Source organism: Hordeum vulgare, chromosome 2H (genome assembly GCF_904849725.1).
Source record: "Hordeum vulgare subsp. vulgare chromosome 2H, MorexV3_pseudomolecules_assembly, whole genome shotgun sequence".
Taxonomy (NCBI): Eukaryota; Viridiplantae; Streptophyta; class Magnoliopsida; order Poales; family Poaceae; genus Hordeum; species Hordeum vulgare.
In genome coordinates this window covers 50,269,082-50,286,334 of record NC_058519.1, presented here as the reverse complement: position 1 = coordinate 50,286,334, position 17,253 = coordinate 50,269,082, and the positions used below count along the sequence as shown (strand labels likewise).

The window sequence follows — 17,253 nt, the reverse complement described above, 5'->3', positions numbered from 1 at the left end:
TAGTCCCGGTTCTTGCCACGCCCCGGGACTAAAGGCCCTGCTTCCCGCCTTCTGGTCTGCCGAAAAAGGGCCTTTAGTCCCGGGTCGTGGCTCCACCCGGGACTAAAGGGTGTCTTTAGTCCCGGTTCGAGCCACGCCCCGGGACTAAAGGGCCGTGCTTCCCGCCTTTTGGTATGCCGAAAAAGGGCCTTTAGTCCCGGGTCGTGGCTCCACCCGGGACTAAAGGGGTCTTTAGTCCCGGATCGAGCCCCGAACCGGGACTAAAGATCCACCTGTATAAGCGGGAGTTAGAAAATTTCGAACCCAAATCGTCCATTTCTCTTCTTCTTCCTCTCGTTCTCCTGCCCGGCGCGGCACAGCGACGAATTCGACGACGCCGTCAGGCTGCCCGCCATCCTGCTCGCCGCCGCCTGCCGTCCTCCTCGCCGTCGCCGTCATCCTGCTCGCCGCCGCCGTCCTCCTCGCCGCGCGCCGCCCTCCTCGCCGCGCGCAGCCGTCCTCCTCGCCGCGCGCCGTCGACACCTCCGGCCGGTAAGCCCCCCGCCCCCTCCTCCCCAACACTCCGGCCAGTAGAAGAAAAGAAGAAAAAGGAGAAGAAAAGAAGAAAAAGGAGAAGAAAGGAAGAAAAAGGAGAAGAAAGGAAGAAAAAGGGAAGGAGAAGAAAAGAAGAAAAAGGAGAAGAAAAGAAGAAAAACGGAAGAAAGGAAGAAAAAGGAGAAGAAAGGAAGAAAAAGGGAAGAAAGGAAGAAAAAGATTTTTTGGTCATTTAATTCCTATTGTTATTAGGTTTGTGCTAGATTATTAGGGTTAGTAATATGTAGAATTAGGAAAAAGGAAAATAAGAAGAGGAGGAGAAGAAAAGAAGAAAAAGGAGAATAAGAAGAGGAGGAGAGGAGAAGAAGAGGAAAAATAGAAGAAGAGGATAAGTAGAAGAAGAGAAAAAATTAGAAGAGGAGGAGAGGAGAAGTAGAAGAAGAGAAGAGGAGAAGTAGTAGAAGAAGAGGAGAAGTAGAAGTAGAAGAAGAAGTAGAAGAAGAGGAAAAAATAGTTTAGGGTTACAAGAAGAAGAAATATTTTTTTTGTCATTTAATTTTGCTATTGTATAGTGTATATGCTTAAGTGTTAATAGTGTTTCTTAGATTATTGCTTAATTTTGCTATTGTAAATGCTTAAGTGTTAATAGTTTAATTTTGCTATTGTATATGCTTAAGTGTTAATAGTTTATTTTTAGCAAGAAAATTAATATAACTAGTTTAATTTTACTATTGTCTATGCTTAAGTGTTCGGGACTGGGCTCCGCCCGGTTGGTATTTTAGAGTTTAGGTTCTAGCCAAGACCCGGGACTAAAGGTACTCCTATATAAAACGACAGTTCGAAGTTTCCAACCCCTCTTATATAGTTTGTTAGTTTATTAGTTAATCAAATATCCGTTTTTTGCAGAACTATGGATCCACATATCAGGAACCTCGAAGAGGAAGAACTTCTCGAAGATATAATCAAAGACGGCCCCGACGTTGAACCAGCTGAATCTCCGTCGTCAAATCTAAACGCCTCCGGATATGGAGTGGAGGTCGAGCGACACGAAGATGAAGCCAATGGGGCAGGAGATAGGTCCAATGACGGAGAAGGTGATAGCTCCACTGATGGAGAAGCCGGTGGAGATGCCGTTGAAGAAATAATAAAGTCCAGCGAGGTATACATATGAAGTTCGACAATCACTTGTAATATGTGAAAAATATTGGAGATAGCTCTATATTGTATACATATATATTCATTTGACGAATGTTTCTCCCTCTTAGGCCTCCACATCGAGCAAAGCTACGAAACGAGGCCTGACTAGAAAGTTGGATGCACGGACGCATTACACCTTTGAGGTGATATTGCCTACGGGCGAACCCAAGCTTCCTAAGAATGGTGTTGACACATTCAAGAAGCAATGCGGAGTTATCGTTATGGATCACGTCCTGATCAGCGTTCGGGAGTGGAACAAGCGCAAAGAGGCAGCCGATAGTGACTATGTCGCCGAAAGGTACAAAGATAATCTTTGGAATGATCTCATGTCACATTTCAACCTGCCAGAATGTGAGAATGAAGATGCCGTAGACAAACTGAGGGCCAAAGTCAAGCAATGGACTCTAAAGAAGATGGCCGAACTGTTCCGTAGCTGGAAGAAGAAGCTATGGACAAACTATCTGAAGACAAAGAAAGTGCCAGTATTCGAGGGGTATCTAGCCAAGCAGGCGAATCACCGGAAGGCATTTCAAGAGTACAAGGAGTCAGAAGATGCACATGCATTATCAGAAAAGAACAAGATAAATGCCGACAAGAAGAAATATCACCACAAGCTGGGGCCAGGGGGCTATGAGACTGCCATCCCAAAGTGGGATAAGAAAGAGCAAGATCTGCTAGATAAAGGCATCGTACCTGAACCACTCCGTGATGAGTGGGAAATGAGAGCAAGAAATTGGTTCCTTGCGCATGGTGGGTCGTACGACGAAAAAATAGGGGACCTCATCTGTAGTGACGGTCTTAGGATAGCCAGGGAGAATTGGAAAAGGATAGTGAAAGAAATTAAGGAGGGAAAAAGAAAGTTCACTGTAGATAGAGAGAAATATTTACTCACACTGGTCCTCGACAATGACGAACATGGAGGACGAACGCGAGGCTTCGGTCCTTCTTACCCGTGGTGGCTTGGGTTTGCCAAAGACCAAGACACTTACAGAAGCCGAGAGAGAGCAAAGAAGCGGCAGCAGGATGAGGAGAATGACAAGTTCAACCAGTTGCTTGCCAGGATTAACGAGCAATAGAAGCAGATTGATGAGCTTAGAGGAGTAGCGCGCCAGGAAGATCCTGCACTTGATATTACCGGCGCCCCATCTAAGCGGAAAAGCAGCGTGGCTGAATCTGAGGCCCCGCCCGACGATGCACGAAGAATGATAGAGGGCGGTCCAGGCTACCCCGTGGATGGAATCAAGGAGTCAACTTCATGTGAACTCCATTGGAAATTCAAGAACATATCCATGAAGGTGGCCGTCGGACAAGCTTTACCTTCTGGCCCTGATGCACGCTGGCATGGCCGTGAGATTCCAGCTGGCTTTGCTAAAGTCGGGGTGGATGAAATTCTGACGGGGTTTGATGATATGGAGCTCGACATAGCTGGACCCGAAGATGAGAGGACACTCGGAGAAGTACTGGGTGGAGTCATCCTATGGGACAAGAACTACATCAAGCTTCCAGGCTCGGCCCCAAGGACAACACCGCCTCCGAGTCGTCGCAGGTCACCTACACCTCCATTACCTCCAAGCCCTCCATATGACGTCGGCCAGCACAACACGAGTCCATCTCGATCACCGCCGCCGGACTTGGGTCGTCCCTCTCCGCCGCCGCCCGCTCCGGATACTAAGCGGGAGCGTGCCACCAAGAATGCTCTGCCGACGATTCCTAAGCCATGGAGCCCCCCAAAGCGCAAACGGTCGCCCCTCCCAAAGGTACGTCATGCTAATATTCCTATCATACCTTATGATCGTACCCCCGAGGAAAACGCCAGGATAGCAAAGGAACATCATGATGCGCAGATGAAAAAGAAGGAACCCGAGCCCCGCCCGGAATACACCGAGAAGCAAATAGCATTTGCAAAATACTTCACGACCCTTCCATCACAGTATGACTTACACCATAAGCCTGATGACTATACACGCACATTGCAGAAGGAAGTGAAAAAGAGCAAATCACCTCCAAGCCCTCCACATGACGTCGGCCAGCACAACACGAGTCCATCTCGATCACCGCCGCCGGACTTGGGTCGTCCGTCTCCGCCGCTGCCCGCTCCGGATACTAAGCGGGAGCGTGCCACCAAGAACGCTCCGCCGACGATTCCTAAGCCACGGAGCCCCCCAAAGCACAAACGGTCGCCCCTCCCAAAGGTACGTCATGATAATCTTCCTATCAGACCTTATGATCGTACCCCCGAGGAAAACGCCAGGATAGCAAAGGAACATCATGATGCGCAGATGAAAAAGAAGGAACCCGAGCCCCGCCCGGAATACACCGAGAAGCAAATAGCATTTGCAAAATACTTCACGACCCTTCCATCACAGTATGACTTACACCATAAGCCTGATGACTATACACGCACATTGCAGAAGGAAGTGAAAAAGAGCAAATCACGTGCAAGTGCAAGTGGGAGCAAATCAAGTTCAACTACAAGCAAGAAAAAATCAGACGTTCCTCAGCTTGGACAACAGGCCAAACAGTCGATCCCACCCCTCAAGGTGTTAACCGAGAATGTTCCCCCTCTGGTGCAGGGGCTAGCTTTTGAAATAGCAAAGGAGTTGGCGGCTGAATGTGGTGTCTTAGTTGAAGATTTGCTGGCTTCCCAAGACGACAGGATACCCAGGGCTGTGGTAGCCCCTAAGCCACAGTTTGTCATGGGTGAGCGTTTGGTCAGCAAAGATGATCTCCCAACAAATATGTGTTACTTGCATCAATGGTACTTAAGTGAATCAAAGAATGGGAGAACGATGATCGTGCTGAGTGTCCCACGGGAGTACTACGGCCGCCCCGAACAAATCCATATCGACTTTGATGAACTCTTCCAGATGTACAATGGCGACGCCCTCGACAAATCGCTTATGAGTTGCTATTGTCTGTAAGTTTTTCAATTCGTTGTCTACATATAACTTGTTTAGTTATTTCAATTCATTGTCTATATATAACTTGTACTCTATTATGCAGAATGAAGATTCTGGATTGTAAAAGTAAGAACATCCTAAATATTGGGTTTATTGACCCAGATAAAATACATATAGCGACGCTAACTGATTATCCCAAGGAGACGGAGGAAAACCTTCTAAGGTTTCTAACAGATCAAAATTTCTGTGACCACATACTGTTTCCATACAACTTCAGGTGAGGGTCTTTACTATGTTGTGTCCATTCACTTATAAGTGTAATTGATAAGTTACTGACACATATATATATATATATACATGTGCAGCTTCCATTGGATTCTGTTGGACATTCAAATTGATAAGGGAAGAGTTGATGCCTTCGACCCATTATCGAGACCCTTGGAACAGTTCCAAAGCCTGCAGGACATGCTCCAAGGGTAATTTCAATCATTCTTGCGCTCTATCGGTCTCTTTCGATGATTTTCTGATATATCAATTAATGAAAAACTTAGCAAATCATTATCCTTGTCGGGCAGGGTTTGGAAGCGGTTCAAGTGCGTGACTCCCGGTAAATTTCCTCAGAAGCTGACCTTTAGAGCGGCTCAGGTAAGTAGTAGTATGATATACTTCTATTTTCAATACATTTATGATGCTAGATTATTATTTTGATTATATATATTCTATTCTCGTAAAGTGTGACCAGCAGCCACGGGGAACGCATCTATGCGGATACTATGTTTGCGAGACCATTCGCACGTTTACCTCTGAGCACAAGGATCACAGATTCGACGTAAGCAATGAACATTCACACCTCTATTTTTACCCGTCATTCTTTGTTATCATGATTGATATTCATATTCATCTCCTCTTCTTATATAGCACACGGCCATGACGACGAAGGTCCTACCAGAGCAACGCGCGATTGCTGTTGCGGAGGAGCTTGCGACCTTTCTGAGGACGGAAGCTATAGATGACAAAGGACGATTTAGTGTAACTAGGGGCCATTACTGATGTTCGTCCATGTAATCGAATAGACGGGCTCTAGTCCCGATAATTCAGATCTCTATATAATTGTATATATATGCTCGCTTGTAAGATAAGTTAACCTTATATATATGCATAATTATTTCTATTTAAATTATATGAAAACTAATTCCCGAACACCAAACGAGGCATCACGTTAATCTCCGAACACCTAAACCCTAAAACCCTAAAACCCAAAAATAATTTCATTCAAAAAAAACCCAAAAATAAGCAAAATCTGAAACTCTTTAGTCCCGGCCCGTGTAACGAACCAGGACTAAAGGGCTTGCCCCTGGGGCGCTACGAGGCGCCCACGTGGAGCACCTTTAGTCCCGGCTTGTAACAGGGCCGGGACTAAAGGTTAGGCCTTTAGTCCCGCCCCTTTAGTCCCGGTTGGTGAACCGGGACTAAAGCCCCTTACGGGCCGGGGCTAAAGGCCCCGTCCCCACTAGTGATTTACTGGTTGAGGATTTGATTTCCTCTGTTTCCGCGGAAGCATATGCGAGATTTTATCTCATGTGGTCAGATTTCTCTCCCTCTTGCTCTCATTTGGGGAGAAGAGTGGTTTATCAGGTACCTCCACTCTTTCTGACACTTTACTGCAGGAATATAAATTTGAGTGACACCTTTGTCATCAGTAAATGTATGTGGCAGATTTGCAATGAGTTGCAAATATGTGATTCTAAACTTCTTGTTCAGATTCTTTGAGTACGTGGATATAAGGACTCAATGTCAATAAACATGTCTAATTTATTTTTCGGCATTCTTTGTGGTTCTAATCTCCCCCTAGTGCTGGAAATGTCCTTATTGCTGATGCAATCAGCATACGGGCTGTGAATAATTTTAATTGATGGATAAATTGTTATTCCTCACATAGTTCCCTAAATTTCTGTGAGAGCCCATTGATGTATGCTCGAGTGGTGATATCGGTATGTAACCGAATTATTGCAGATAGGAAATACTTTGTTGATTTCCACGTAATTACTACAAGGAGAAAGTAGTATGTTATGCAGTTGGTATGATTTAGATCATACTTACGGTGTGTAATGTCGTATTTGTCTAGCATCAGGCTAGTAAATTATGATTCTGTAAGTTTGGTCATATTATTAATTTCACTATCTTTGATAAGATATTGAACTAAACCATTATGTGTATGTACATAAAGTATTAGGTATAATCAGACATTGCTTGTGAAATGAGTTCAACGAAGTTGTCCATTCGAATGGATTTATCCCTTGTTTAGGATAACTAGCTTGCTCTTACTTTGAGAATTTGAGCAATTAATTTAGTTATATCATTCATGGTTTGTGTGACAAGAGACACATTGGAAATCATTTTATAAATGTTTCCATGAGTACCATGAAGTATCTATATAATACCACACAATGGTTGAGTAATGCACATATCTTCTCAATGTGTTCAAGGAAGAATGAGTTGGGTCATTTAGAATTGTAAGGTGACAGTTCCTTAAAGTAATTTCCCCCATGGCATATGTGGTGCACATAAAATCTGATGATTTGGGAAATTTTGCAACTTGTTAAGTTGTGACCAATAGAATTGTCAATAATTTTCTAATCATCCCCAAACCAGGATGGCTAAGGCTATTAAGCTTAATATTTAATTTATTAATACTTAAAAAATCATTGTGTACGCAACAATATTGAGTATGAATTGATTCATACATTCAAAATTTATCAAATATAATGTCCAATAAATAGGATATTGGACATTACACTACATGTAGTAGCACAAGTATAGGCTAATGTTATTTTGGGAATAATTAGGATATTCCATGAGGTCACCCATATTACTGAAAAATTAATTATGCAAACATATCATAGGCATAAAGGAATTGATCATTCTTTTATTACACTATATTTTTGGTTCTCCTTCTGATGAAGATTTGGAAACAATCATTTACGAGGATATTTCCTGGTTGTATGTTTGCAAATTTTCAACTATCCCAATGAACTTATTTGCCTTCTTAATAAATTTATGGTGTGGTTTGACCATATGTTTGACGATGGTAATCATATGTATGATATTTATGTAACCACACATTTGACAAACTTGAGAGTTGTCTTTGTGATCATTTGAAAATGATCAATTACCAATTAAAAAGGTAATTATGTCATTGGTTGTCTTTAGCCTCCACTTTACTTTAAATTCCTCATGGTTCTATTTTGTAACCATTGACTTGCATAATATTCTCAATGCTAGCAAATGTTTGAAGCACCCGTTGGGTGAATATGATGATTTTAAGAAATAACATGTTTCTTTACCATGAGAATGGTAATACCATCATAAGAGGATGTAAAGTGTATTATGGCCTTTTCAATCGGATTCAAATACGAAAAATATCTGGTCATAAAATCTCAACTTAAAGTTGATTTTATAACTACCAAAATTGTAAGTTGCAATAGACTTGAGGCCTTGAAAAAAAATATTGGGTTATCATTCCAAATGTGCTGATGGCAGCATGTTTCTCTTAAGAGAAATATTCAAGGTGAATATATATTCATCCATCATGTACTTAGTTTGAGAACTAAGTGAACTTGGTGACACATGAAATACACATGAATATACTTAGGTATTAAGAGAATAGCCATGACACATATTCCGAAGGTGGAGTTATAGTGGCCACAAATGCCATATGTGGATATAATGACTGATGTCATGAATCATCTTACGATAAATACTCCCACCTAACATGAATTTAAAGCATTTGGAAATGCCAGCCATGTGTTACATGAAAATGTTATTGCATTCATTTTTATTTACTTCTATGAGTAAGAAATATATATTGATAAAATAATTTGTTTGAGAACAACCATGGCCAAGGTGATCCTTGGTGAACCTAGGTGTATCCTTCAATATAACACATGCGATGAAATTATTGCTAATGTTTTGGACTTCATTCTTGAGGAAGTGTGTGATTTTAGAGTCACCGCCAAAACGTATAGACTTGCATGTGCTTAACATTGGTTAGCCACTATGAAAGTATAACCACGATGTGATGTGGTCCTTGCGAAAGTGTTGTGACACTCAATCATTAACATACATTATGGGATCCATCTTGATGGATGGACGGCACTATAATTAGAAATAGTGGCGTAGGCTCCATTGCCATGTATTTTACCATTGTAATAGAAGGTAATCACAGTTATATGCAAATATTTTCATAGTTTCCTATGACATATTGAAGCAAAATGTCCAAGAACAATATTTACTTTGAGAGTAAAATATTTTAGTGAACAACAACAATAAATGCTTCAGAGGAGCAAATTTTAGCACGGCTGATGCCTTATAGCCATATGTGTAGACCTCAATTTATATAGGATGCCACTATGAAGATAATCACCAATATGGTGTAGATGTCGCAGTAATAGAAAACATAGTCTGACTTTTATCAGTAGATGTTCATAATTCTATTACCTTATGTTATGCTATATTTTAGAAAATCACTTCAAAGGTAATCATCTGCCAGACTGACATGATGTAGACCTTGCAGTAATAATGCATAGTCCGCAATTTTATATTTTTTGCAGTAGATGCGAGTATTACCTTATGATATCTTGAGGTAGTCACATATTAAATTTGGAAGAGCACTTTGAAGGTAGTCATCTTGTTAGTGATAAGATGTAGACCTCACAGTAATGGTGGATAATCTGCAAAATTATGCAGTAGATGCCACCAATACCTTGTGATTCACAAATAAAAATTGGTGTAGTCATATTGAGTATGAAACTTTGTAATCGTTGTTTGAATTACATTAAGTTTTGCAAGAGAAAAAAAATCATTTGTAAAACATAGTTGTTGCACTTATCATAAAGAATGCTAGTACCTTGGGGCACATTCCGTGTATTGAACATAATACGTATGGACATAGATAAAATTACCATAAAGCTTGAGATCTATCATATGTATTTGCCCTGAAGCCTTAGGCATAAAACGCAAATACCAATAACCTTATGGTTATAGTACTGAAAACAGCAAGCCCGAGGGCTAAACTGCTAAGTCTAGTATGATGACTCGTTCATAAAATTCATTAGCCAGAGGGCTTAATCGCAAAGATGTGTTAACCCATGGGTTCAACAAAAAATGCAGGTACTTGCATGGAATTAGGATAGAGCGTGAGGGTTATCCTGTATATTAGAATAAGCTAAGTGCTCATACAAAAATGCAAGGAGTTTCCGTTACTAAGGAAACATGAAGGACCAAATTGTAAAATACCATATGGATAAGAAATCCCCAATTTCTTGCCCGTGCGGTTCGCTTCATGGAGCAACCGCTGTCGGAGTCCACGCCGTGGATGGCCTCAGTTGTCGCCACCGCGCGGATGCGAGCGGCTGCCGGGGGCTTCGCCATAGGAGTGGCCTCGCGAGCGAGGGCACACCGATGTCGATTCATCTGTGCTGCTGCCGTGTTGCGTGCGCTGCAATGGCGACGACCGAAGGTACTAATTCTTGATGGGGACTGATGTGTGTAATATTTAAATTGGAAAAGAAACACTTTGTTCTCGTAGCAATTTAGATCAGGCGTTTGGTCTTTGCATGATTCTGTTATGGTAGATGGCCGCTGCGTCCAATACGGCTTCGGCGTCACACCCTGCGGCCAAAGTCTTCTTTTCTTCTTGCGCAGTACACTCAAGTGGAGATGATTCACGCGAGTGCATTGTGTACGTGAGAAAACAATCAATTGTTAGATCGTTGATCAATCACAAGACTAGATCAAATGGACAATTTCATCATTAATTCGTCTTGTGTACTATGTCTTGCTGTGAACAGGTCGGTCATCGATGCCATGCGGAGCTACGCGTCGCGCCGTGAGCGCCTGTGGCCGTGGCCGCTGCTGGAAGCGCGGGCGCCGCACGTGGAGAGAGATCTCGCCGGGGATAGCAATGGGGCGTCGGCATCGCTGTCGAGGGCTGGCCTGGAGCGTGGCCTCGAGCGCTACCGATCCGTGCGGGGAGACTCGCTGTGTGGCCCGTGCTCTCGGTAGAGGCGTGCGTGATAACGTGTTAGAGTAAAACGAGATTGAATGAAAGTGAATGAACGGTTAGTCTTTATTGATGATAGCAATAGGGTATTTATACCCGGGCGGAAGTACACATGTTGCTTGAGAGTCACGTAACTTGAAGTTACTTAAGGGCCAAGTTATTACATAGTTTCCTTGAGAGTCAAGGAAGTGCATGGTTGCTTGAGGACTAAGTAACCTATCTAAGAATTAACTTAATCTTAATCAGCTTAATTAATAAGCAACTAATCTATTCTTAACAGAATCAATATAAGGAAGAAACTAAGTTGTCGGGTGCATAATTTAAGTGGGGATGCGCACTCATCCATAAACCTGGTCTATCCTTTGCCTTTTTGCATTTTGTTGGTGGCACTACGGGCAATTCATGTGTACAACATCCACATGTTCTATTTTTTGGGTATTTATTTGTCATCTAAAAGATGCTAGCTTTGATGGATTTAGGTATGATCTACGAAGAGGAGGATTGTACCCTACACGAGGTAAATGAACTACACAAATGAAAAATGGGAGGGCGTTGGAGCTGCATTGTTAGTGCTGGACATGCTTGAGTTTAAAGGCATCCCAATCAGGCGAATAGACATGACCATATATCAACTGAAGGTAATCAATCCTAAATCTTGCATCTTATATCTTTAAGTATTCAGTGTTTGTATAAACGCATGTTAATAATGTGCACGTGTGGACAATTCATCATCTGCACAAAAACCTTCGTTATAATGACTATCCACTCAACGTCTCCTTTTCTTCTTTATAGTATTTCTCATCAAAGATTAAAAGTGTCGAACGGCCCACCCAAATTTTTAACCCGTTACAACGCACGGACATTTTTCTAGGAATCCATCTAAGAACGAAAAAAAATGCTGATTTTCGTAGTACGAGGAAATAATTAATGAGTTTGGGCTCTCGTGTAGGTATAGGAAAGGAATTCGAGCACAATATAATGAACCCCACTGGCCATGGTCCATGGATAACACCCGAAACCGGAACTGACCACCCTGTCACGACGGGAACACGGGTGGACGCCGGGGATCCACCTGGGCGCCCCAGATCGGCCCGAGGCCGCCGGACACGTCAGCTCAGCCACCCCCACCCCTATCCGCCGCTCCGCCCCCGAACCCCAACCACCGTCGCGCGCCCCTCGCCACCCACCACGCGTCCCCCCGCCGGCCCGCCAGCCCATCTCCTCCCCCTCCGGCGGCTTTAAATACCAGCCGGGCCAACCAAACCACCAACGGAACCTTCTCCAGATACCCCGCCCGCGCGAAAAGAATAGAGGAGAATCCCGACCTCCCCGCCCGCGCGGCTGCGCATCTGCCCCCCCTCCTTCTCCCTCCTCGCTCCCCACCCCGGGTTTCCCGTGCCATTCTTTCCCTCCCCACCCCGGCCCCGGGCACGAAGCAGCGGCGGAGACGGGGCCAGGAGGAGGAGGAGCTCGGCTGTTCTTCGTCTCCCCGTCGATTCGTCTCCGGATTAGCGCCGCCGGCCGTTCCCCGAGGGCTCCGTCCGGGTTGATTCGATCTGATTGAAAAAGCCCGCGTCTTTCCCCGAGGGCGCGCGCTCGCTCGCCGGAGCTAGCTGTGTCTCGTTCGGCCGGGCTCAAGGAAGAAGAGTAACGGGCGGGATGGCGTTCGAAGTGGTGGCGGCGCAGTTGGCGCGGCTGAGCGACGCGCTGGCCACCTCGGACCACGCCTCCGTGGTCTCCATCAACCTCTTCGTCGCGCTGCTCTGCGCCTGCATCGTCCTCGGCCACCTCCTCGAGGAGAACCGCTGGCTCAACGAGTCCATCACCGCCCTCATCATCGTAAGCCCTCTCATTAACGATTAATTAGCCTTCCAATTCCTGCTCCGGCGCCGGCCGCCGTCGCTAATGCTCGTTCCCCTTCTTCTTCCTGGCCGGGCGAACGAACAGGGGCTGTGCACCGGCGTGGTGATCCTGATGACCACCAAGGGGAAGAGCTCGCACGTGCTCGTCTTCAGCGAGGACCTCTTCTTCATATACCTCCTCCCTCCCATCATCTTCAACGCCGGGTAAGGGTACCAAGGATCCATTCCTCCGAGCTCACTGAACTTCTCCGTCGAATCTCGATCGATTCTCGCGTGTGTTTCGATCTTGTTTCTTCCCGGCCTAGCCCAGCTGTGCACCGTGGTATCGGAAATGGCTTGTGCATGTGGTGTGCCTTCTTTATTCAACGAATTTATGTTCTTTATTTATTATGGCAACCATGGATGTTCCTCCAGTCCCTCTGGCATACCTGGATCTACTGCTGGAGCTGTATATTATTTAATTTTTTTTGGATCCAGAAGCTGCTGATTGGCAATATTTGACTGTTGTTCCATCCTGGAACATTAATAAACAATCTGCAGTCCTTACCAGTGTTATTTTTCATAGGATTTGTCTTTTTACTGCGAGTAGGACCACCCATTTTGTTCATGGCATTTAATACTTGTCCTTACTGCTGGATGCCTGTAATCCTGCTCCATTAAGGAAACATCTGTCTCTAGAAGAATTTGCCCCATCATCAATAGGCTGAATTTTGGTTCAGCATTCGGATCTCTTCTGAATTTGAAGGTTCTCAAACCCATTTGTCACCAGTTTCCAGGTGAAGAAGAAGCAGTTCTTCCGGAATTTCATGACAATCACATTATTCGGCGCTGTCGGGACGATGATTTCATTCTTCACAATCTCTCTTGGTATGCTACTTTCACCCTCCACAAAAGTTGCTCGCTATTTTCGTCGTGAGTAGATAAATAGATGTTTGTTCTGCGGGTTATCTCGGACTTCTCTGACGTCGATTACTACGTTTCAGCTGCCATTGCGATATTCAGCAAGATGAACATTGGGACACTGGATGTATCAGATTTTCTCGGTAAGCCGACATTGCTTTTCCACATGATCCACACCTTGCAACTAACACACTAACCTCATCACTTTCTGATGCATCCCATATGCAGCAATTGGAGCCATCTTTTCCGCGACAGATTCTGTCTGCACTTTACAGGTTTGTTAATCGAAAGTTCTCATGATTCTGTCTTTTTTTCCTGAGGAATTGCTATGATTATTATCTGAATTAGTAGCTCATGTGTTATCATGACTGAATCCACTGCTTACCCATCCATATTTGTCCGGAAAATAGGTTCTCAATCAGGACGAGACGCCCTTTCTGTACAGTCTAGTTTTCGGGGAAGGTGTTGTGAACGATGCCACATCAGTCGTGCTTTTCAACGCGCTCCAGAACTTCGATCCTAACCAAATCGATGCAATCGTCATTCTGAAGTTCTTGGGAAACTTCTGCTACTTATTCGTGTCAAGCACCTTCCTTGGAGTATTTGTAAGTTTGTTCTAGAGTCTCACTTTTGCACTCCTTTGCTTAACTAAATGATCACTGGCCACATGGATTTAACATTCATTCCACCATTGCCAGTCTGGATTGCTCAGTGCATACATAATCAAGAAGTTATACATAGGAAGGTTTGTTCAACCCCTGAGTACTTTCGTATTAAGCATCAATGTCCATCTCGATACTAACTTGGCGTGTTGCTCAACTTATTTCAGGCATTCTACTGACCGTGAGGTTGCGCTTATGATGCTCATGGCCTACCTCTCATATATGCTAGCTGAGGTGTGCTTCTGATCAGATACAACATAAAAACTTACAATACCAGTAGTAGTAATCTGAAGTTATGAACTCAGCCTGTTTATTTGATCTTTGCAGCTGCTTGATTTGAGTGGCATCCTCACCGTGTTCTTCTGTGGTATTGTGATGTCGCATTATACTTGGCATAATGTGACAGAGAGCTCAAGAGTTACAACAAAGTAATTATTAGTTCGTAGTCTGTGTTATTTCAACAAGTAATCTTCAGTTCAGTCAAGAACTGCTGGCTAATTTTTGTCGTGTTCTTCGATTTAGGCATGCTTTTGCAACCTTGTCCTTCATTGCTGAGACCTTTCTCTTCCTTTATGTTGGGATGGATGCACTGGATATCGAGAAGTGGAAATTTGCTAGTGACAGGTCAGAGACATGTGCTTGTCACCTCTAAACTGCATTACCTAATTTTGATTCGTGGCCTTCTTTTTTCCCCAAAACATGCAGTCTTAACTCTCAAGTCTTTTTTCTTGCAGCCCTGGCAAATCCATCGGAATAAGCTCAATTTTGCTAGGATTAGTTCTGGTTGGAAGAGCTGCTTTTGTCTTCCCGCTTTCATTCTTATCCAACCTGACAAAGAAGACGGAGCTCGAAAAAATAAGCTGGAGGCAGCAAGTGAGTAATTTGTTGCATTAGACTATTTGGCAGTTGGATTGAGTTAACATCTGCTAACTGAATTTCTTTTGGTAGATCGTAATATGGTGGGCTGGGCTGATGAGAGGAGCTGTGTCGATCGCTCTTGCTTACAATAAGGTTGGTTCTAAACCACTTCTGCACACCATTTCTAGTTCCATCATCTATTAGTTGCGGGAGCCCCTTTTGCAATTAGAGGCCATGGATAGTATCTGGAAATCTATGTGATGCCAGTTTCCGGAATATCTGTGGTCGATGCCACTAGTCTGTGGAATCCTTTTGCACCTTGCTTTACTCAGATTCGCATCAGTTAACTCTACAAATATCTAGTTTACTTTCTGCAAGCTTAACTCTTTGCCTTGGAATTGCAGTTTACAAGATCTGGCCACACACAGCTACACGGCAACGCGATAATGATCACCAGCACCATCACTGTCGTTCTGTTTAGCACTATGGTGAGCCATCTAATCTTGTTGCAATCACTACCCAATGCAGTGTATCAGCTTATCATCTGAGGAGGTATGATATTCTGAACGTTTCAACTGTTCTGAAACCATCTCACGTGTACCGTGTTTACCAGCTGTTTGGCATATTGACAAAGCCTCTGATCCGGTTCCTGCTGCCCGCGTCGAGCAATGGCGACCCCTCGGAGCCCTCGTCACCGAAGTCCCTGCACTCTCCTCTCCTCACAAGCATGCTAGGCTCGGACATGGAGGCGCCTCTCCCCATCGTCAGGCCCTCCAGCCTCCGGATGCTCATCACCAAGCCGACCCACACCATCCACTACTACTGGCGCAAGTTCGACGACGCGCTGATGCGTCCTATGTTCGGCGGGCGCGGGTTCGTGCCCTACTCCCCTGGATCACCCACCGATCCAAACGTAATCGTGGCATGAACGTTGTGGAGAGAAGAGAAAAGCCATTACAGCTTCAGGAGACACTCTGAACTGTTGTAACTGGAAGAGAAGGAGGTGCTACAGCTTCGGAAGAAGGCGAAGTCTCCATTACTATTATAGTGTTTGGCTGACTCGGAGGGCCGAAGAAGGCGCCCCTCTGACGATGGTTCAGATGAACGGTTGGTTGCGGCACCAACAGGAAGATGAACCCTAGTAACGGTGATGCGAGTACCATCGCCTTATCGGTTACGACAAGCCTGTACATTTTTGTATGTAGATTAACAAGCCAATTGTACCCTATGAGATGAGATCTCCTCTGGCAGGCAGGCAGGCCATTTCCTTGCTCCTTGGCTAGGAGTCTCTGGCCTCCTGCATATCTACCAGTGCTTATTAATCTCCTCCCCCACTTTCTAGTGGATTGGTGTAATGGTGTGTACTTTACCAAGTTGTGTGAGATGAGTGATGATCTTGTGGCCTGGTTGCTACAAAGAACTCATCTCAAAGTTATCTATCTATTTTCTATATTGAATTGAACTGAACTTGTGTCTTGAACCTCAACGGCGGTGGTTATGTTGCCGATTTTTTTGCCAGTTCCAAGTTGCAATCCCCTGTTTTTTGTCTGCCAAGATACAAATCTACTTTTGCGAGAGGCTCGACATCTCTCTAGGTTAGCTTGCTGTAGTGCTGTTGCAGCATAATTAGGTCCATTTAACACTACTTTTGTGCTAGCAACATACTAGGAGCAGCCAACTTGAGTTATAGTAACCCATATGTTAGGCTAGGCATGGTTGCAGGATTTATTGTCCGCTTTCCCTCTTGAGCTTAGTGGTTTGGTCCGTTGCCCAGAATCGCATGTTTCGGATTCAGTTCCCATACCATGAAAACACAAGAGTATGGCTGGTTAGGTCGGTCAGTGCTGTGAGCATTCAGAAGAGAAAGCATTATAAATGTGCAAGTGGTTACCGGTTGCATGTCCATGCTTTCTCAGACAATGGGATGGTGACACTTCCCTCACCGGGAGGCTAATCATTCCTCATCACGAATTCAAGGACGGGTGGCCGGTTGCTGCTAGTGCAAGTAGTCTCTCAAAGTAGGAAAAAGGAGATATCACCTTCTGGTGACAGCTCCAAGATGTCCACCTTATTTTTTTGACGAAAAAACAAGGAGTACATCGTACCGAAGGTAATGTCAGTTAATCGACCATAGTTTTTCTTTGTCGAACGATAATGAGACGATTCCTTGTGCTCCGATTCTTTATTTTTGTTTTTGTATTATGAGCTAGTAAGTATGGACAACAAAGGTTCTTCACATGCTCCGTGGTGGCTTTACATTTTGCATCCCGATGTTTCTA

The 17,253-nt window shown here is 44.3% G+C and overlaps 1 protein-coding gene across 1 annotated transcript; it reads left to right on the top strand.

The window, feature by feature from the left end:
• The first annotated feature begins 11,953 nt into the window (after positions 1-11,953).
• Positions 11,954-16,436, top strand: LOC123424815 (sodium/hydrogen exchanger 2-like). Its single transcript, XM_045108511.1, has 14 exons — positions 11,954-12,531; positions 12,640-12,758; positions 13,324-13,421; positions 13,538-13,597; positions 13,683-13,729; positions 13,865-14,059; positions 14,153-14,199; positions 14,284-14,350; positions 14,444-14,544; positions 14,639-14,740; positions 14,851-14,989; positions 15,065-15,127; positions 15,379-15,462; positions 15,588-16,436. Exons 1-14 carry the CDS (start codon positions 12,352-12,354, stop codon positions 15,900-15,902), a joined length of 1,617 nt encoding a protein of 538 aa, XP_044964446.1. The 5' UTR covers positions 11,954-12,351; the 3' UTR covers positions 15,903-16,436.
• Positions 16,437-17,253: the final 817 nt, after the last annotated feature.

Bases quoted from the DNA above. Each gene is read 5' to 3' on its own strand.
- LOC123424815 (XM_045108511.1), top strand. From the start codon at position 12,352: ATGGCGTTCGAAGTGGTGGCGGCGCAGTTGGCGCGGCTGAGCGACGCG. The intron at 13,730-13,864 runs GTTTGTTAATCG...TCCGGAAAATAG, and splicing joins ATTCTGTCTGCACTTTACAG to GTTCTCAATCAGGACGAGAC. The intron at 14,200-14,283 runs GTTTGTTCAACC...AACTTATTTCAG, and splicing joins AAGAAGTTATACATAGGAAG to GCATTCTACTGACCGTGAGG.